The sequence below is a fragment of the Cygnus atratus genome, chromosome 13 (genome assembly GCF_013377495.2).
Source record: "Cygnus atratus isolate AKBS03 ecotype Queensland, Australia chromosome 13, CAtr_DNAZoo_HiC_assembly, whole genome shotgun sequence".
In the NCBI taxonomy this organism is placed as follows: Eukaryota; Metazoa; Chordata; class Aves; order Anseriformes; family Anatidae; genus Cygnus; species Cygnus atratus.
Window position 1 is genome coordinate 9,231,518 of NC_066374.1, and position 5,002 is coordinate 9,236,519.

Genomic DNA, 5,002 nt, shown 5'->3' on the forward strand with positions numbered 1-5,002 from the left:
TTAGAACATTTGACAAAATTTAAGATAATGGACTTAATAGAAAGTTTCCTCTAGTAGACTAGAATCGCTGCATTATTACTGTTGCTTTACAGACAGAGAACTTGACATAGTTCAGTCTACTGAAAGTTAGTATGATGCACAAAGTGATCTCTGCTACCTTCATTTGGAGGACTTGAAAAGACCTTGGTTCAAATTTTACCTTTGGCATTGGTTCATTTGCCTGTATGTTAAAAAAAGTAATGAAGTGTGGGATGACCCCTGCTGGTGTCCCTGCTTACAAAAAAAGTTGCTGTATCTAGCAGGAAAATGAAATGTTAATTTCAGTCCAAAAAAGTTATAAATATAAATGCTGTCATAAAATGCACAAAAATACCCAATTTAATGGATAAAGTACTGTGAGTAATATTCTCCTAAGTACGAAAATAATCTTAAACCACTGAACCATGTTAGAACTGCAATGCAATGAATTAAGAAGGACATTAATTGTTCAGTTCACTATGATATTGTGTTAAACGTGTTTTATTAATGAGCTGTTACTCCCAGCTGAGGCATTTGATAACCTCTAGTCCATTGCTAAATCCTCTCAGTTGATTTCGGTGAATCATTCTGAACAAACCCAGAGGGAAAAAAAATATACCCCAATAAATTACAGTTCAGTTTGTAAGGTCCTAGAACTAGATTCATTTAAAGATGGGCAGCTTTCCTATAAATCAAACCTTCTGATTTAATGCAGCTGACATATAGGTCTATTTTACATATTTTTTTTAATTTCAAAAATACAACACATTAAAATAGGTTCAATTTATCAAAGCTAAGAGCAACAATTAAGTAATAATGTACTTAAAGTGCAAAGGCACTTTAACACAAAAAAGTGACGCCCAGTGGCTATACTTGGTAATTGAAACAGCAGTACTGTATATTATTATTTACAAAAGAAAGTCATAGTCCAGGAAAAAAAAAAAAAGATCTTTGGAGATCTTCTACAGAATACATTATTTCCACTTTGAAATGAAAAGAAAAAAACAACAGAAAAACCCAAAGACCCCCTTCCTCATTTCCTTCCAAATGAAAAAGAATTACGCAAGATTTATTACAGAAACATACATTTGCAGTGGCAGTTCCTACAGAAGGTTCAAAAGGAGAGAGAGATAGAAATAACTTAAAGGGAGCGTTGCAAAAGCAACACCATATCCCTGCTGTGCTGTAAGGGTTCCATTTCTCTCTCTTACTCCCTCTCTAATTTAAAAAGTGAAAACGTTGGGAATGCGACAGATGACATCAGCACTGAGCTCAGAATCAATCAAATTTGATGCTGAGCTCATTTAAAAATTTTCCTTTGCCTCCCACCTCCCCCCTTACAGCTGACTGATTGCAGTTTGTTTTTCCAGAACTTCGAGGTAGTCTGGTTCTGTTTGTAGCTTTCCTTGGAGTAAAGGATGCTCAGGTTTAGATTGTTCTGCAAAATATTTCCTGGGAGTTCCATATAAAACAGTTTTATTTATCCTGTCCTGGTTTTGGCGTCTGGATTCATACGAAGGGGCAAACTGCCTTTTGGGTAAGGTGCAAAAGTTATAATGAACTAATCCTCCGGTGGGGAGTTCCTTGACCCTTTCTGCAATATTTTGATACAGCAGCTCTGGCTCCCGAGGTGAGGACTGCTTTTCCAGTAACTCAGCTGCACTGATTGTAAATGCAAGACTGGTGGGATCTTCCTTTTTGTGGTCAAGGTTGCTATAGCTAAACTCATGGAGATTCCTGTAATAGGCAACTGGATCCCCTTCCTTTTGCATGTAGATCGGGTTTTGGCACATCTGTCCAACGGGAGGGGGAATGTAGTTATATACATGTCCTTCAGTTTTGTCATGGGTCTCAGAGTTGTAGGACCCGTACTGGAGCTGAAATGAACTTATATCTAAGTTGTTGGCGCTACTGGGCATGCTTTGCACCCCCTTCCGGCGCTTAAGGACAAAGACAAACAGGCCTGCCCCAAAACAGACTGACAAAATGAACACAACCAACAAGCCTAAAATTAAGACAGACAGTGGAACTTCAGTGTGTATTTCCGGATAGGAGCTGGGTGAGACACCGAGGAGCTGGGGGGTATCTGTGTTCTGATTCATGGACAGGAGAGAAGAGTCTGACAAGTTGGGGTTCTCTGGACAGATGGCTTCTTTGCTCAGGAATTTCAGATGCTCTCCAGAATGCTTGGTGGGAGACTCGCAGATGACTTCGTTGATAACAACGGGGGCATTTGACTGGTGGTTGTTCTGGTCAGTGACTTGCTCTATCCAGTTCCTCAGCCCCAGAATGTCACACGTGCAGTCCCACGGGTTCTCCTGGAGGTCGATCTGAATTAGAGCCGAGAGCTGATCTAGGACTCCTCTCACCGGCAGGTGCGAGAAATGGTTGTTTCTGAGGTTGAGTCTGGTGAGGGAAGTGCCGCCAAAGACATTGTCGGGCAAGGATCTGAGCAGGTTGTTGTTGAGGAATAACAGATGAAGATTACTCAGAGCATCAAAGGTATGTGGCAGGATCTCCTTAATGACATTGTACTCTAGGTAGAGATACTGCAGGCTCTGCAGCCCTTCAAACATAGAAGGGTACAGAATCTCAAGGTAGTTGCCATTAAGATAAAGTCTACGTAAACTTGTGAGGTTTGTAAAGGCACCTTCTTGTATCACTGCAATTCTGTTGTTTCCTAGATGTAACAAATCCAGAGAGCTGTACTCTACAAGATCGGTTCTGTAAATGACTTGTAGATAGTTACTGGTAAGGTAAAGTTTCTTTGGACTGGTTGGCTTAGGGTGGAGATCAGAGATGTTACTTATCTTTTTCTCTTGGCAGTTCACATTTAGTCCATTGTCTGAGCTCTGTGACGTACAGATGCAGCCGGCTGGGCAGGTGATGGGCACAGGAGACTTTGTCTGGTAAACCATGATAGGTCCAAATATTTGTCTGTCTTTAGACACAGTGACACGGGGTGTAGGGCGGTTCCTGGTTTTTGGGGGGCGGCTGGCTTTTGGGGCTCTGGTGGGATTGATGGCAGAGTTAGCTGTGGGCAGTAACCTTGAGATATGTGGGTCTGAGAGGACAGGGTGTTTTTCCTTCTGGTTTGAATCACTGGAGCTTTTCCTAGGGCAGAGATCTTGCCTGGTGAGCTGGGTCACATCTTTCCCGTGCAGCCTGAAAGGTGTTTCGCAGACTATCTCACCCACGAAGACGGTGATGGTGTCTAGCCAGGCCTTGAGTGGCAGCAAGTCGCAGGTGCAGTTCCAAGGGTTTTCTTCAAGTTGGATCTCCATGATGCCTCCAATGTGCTCCAGCACACCAGCAAAAGGCATCATCTTCAGCCGGTTGCCCCGCAGGTCCAGGTGGGTGAGGAGCACAAAGCGGAAGACATTGCTGGGCAAGGACAGCAGGAGGTTGTCATTGAGAATCAACACTTTGAGCTTGTTCAGCTTGCTGAAGGCCCCCGCTTCGATGGCACTGATGTAGTTGTAGTCGGCTTGCAGGTACTCCAGGCTCTCCAAGCCCAGGAACGTGTCCTCCTTCAGCACTTCCAGCTTGTTGTTATTGAGGTGCAGCCTCTTGAGGGTGCGGAGCCCGCTGAAGGCCCCCGTGCGGATCTCCTGCATGTCGTTGTTGCCCAAGTGCAGGGTCACGGCGTTGGAGTAGTTGACAAACTCATTGGGGAACAGGCGGGTCAGCGCGTTCCCGTTCAGGAAGAGCTGGTAGATCTTGGACGGTGGCGGCAGCAGGAGGCTGACGGTTGTAAATCCTTTGTTTTCACAATTAATATTTAGCACGTTCTCCTTCTCCTCGCAAGGGCAGCGGCTCTTGCTGCAAATGTCTTTGGCAGGTTTGCGACTCTCTGTGTGCGAGATCCCAGCCACTGTTAACAAACTGAGCAACCAAACACCCTTCAGCATCTTTATGCGCCGTCGATCCCCGCTTCAGTACCTACAGTCAAACCTTTTGAGGCAGGTGAGGAGAGAAAGAAGAAACCCCCAATGAAAACGGCCAGGAGCAGAGACTGCAAGCGGCGGGCAGAGCAGGTCGCCAGGCTGGGGGCGGAGGGGGGGCAAGGCAGCGACTTGCCAAACTCCGAAATCCTCCCCCCGGGGAAGTGCCGGCCGAGCTGTGCTGGGGGCAGCCCCTCGGGGAGCCCCGGCCACCGGCATCCCGGCGCTGCGCCCCCCGGCCCCTCTGCCACCACTTCCCCGGGGGCTGCCGCCAGCAGAGCGGCCCGGGGCAGCCCCCGCTGCCCAGCTCCGTGCCGCTACCGCTATTTTCAGCCGGGGGAGGCAGAAAAAACCCATCCGTACCCCCGTGCCGGCAGCAGGGCTCCTCCGAGCCGAAGCCCCCGCGGCTCCCCGCACCCCGCAGCATCCCCCCGCTCCCACCTACCTGCTCTCAGGGCGCCCGAGGGGGCTGCAGGGGATGTAGGGGCTGCAGGGGCTGGAGGGGCTGCAGCAGGGGCAGCCGCCGAGCGCCGCCGCGCCCCGGGAACCAGGCGCCCGGCGGCGAGAGGCATCGCCCGCCTCACGCCTCGGGAGGAGCCCGGCGAGGCGGTGCCGTGCCGTGGCTCGGCGTGGAGCCGTGCCGTGCCGAGCCGAGCCGGGCAGGGCAGGGGGCTCGGAGCAGCGGCGGCGCTGCGGGAGCGGGGCGGTGTGCGCGGGGCGCGGCGCGGCGCGGGGCTTTTGCCGGCTGCCCCGCACGGAACCGCGCTGACGTCACGCCGGGGGCGGGGGGGACACGTTTCTCCCAGCCCTCCCCCCCCAACACCACCCCCGGCCCCCCCCCGGCACCCCCATCCCCAGCCCTGCCGCGCCGGAGCGCTCTGATAGCAGCGGCAGGACAGCGCGGGGACTGGCAGCCGGGGAGAGGAAGGAGGCGACGAGTGGAGGTACCTGGGTCCGGAGGATCTGGGGCTCCGGGTCCCGAAATCCGTGCTTTCAGAAGAGTGAGGCAAGGAGCCGCGTTGGCACGAGCCGGCCGGCCA

General features: G+C 50.5%; 1 protein-coding gene across 1 annotated transcript; it reads right to left on the reverse strand.

The window, feature by feature from the left end:
• Nucleotides 1-766: 766 nt before the first annotated feature.
• On the reverse strand, nucleotides 767-4,727 carry SLITRK2 (SLIT and NTRK like family member 2). Its single transcript, XM_035541938.2, has 2 exons — nucleotides 4,408-4,727; nucleotides 767-3,972 (listed from the first exon to the last, which is right to left on the reverse strand). The coding sequence occupies exon 2, from the start codon at nucleotides 3,927-3,929 to the stop codon at nucleotides 1,356-1,358; it is 2,574 nt and encodes an 857-aa protein (XP_035397831.1). The 5' UTR covers nucleotides 3,930-3,972; nucleotides 4,408-4,727; the 3' UTR covers nucleotides 767-1,355.
• Between the last annotated feature and the right edge of the window lie 275 nt (nucleotides 4,728-5,002).

Excerpts from the sequence above, each read along its gene's own strand:
- SLITRK2 (XM_035541938.2), bottom strand. The coding sequence starts at position 3,929 with ATGCTGAAGGGTGTTTGGTTGCTCAGTTTGTTAACAGTGGCTGGGATC.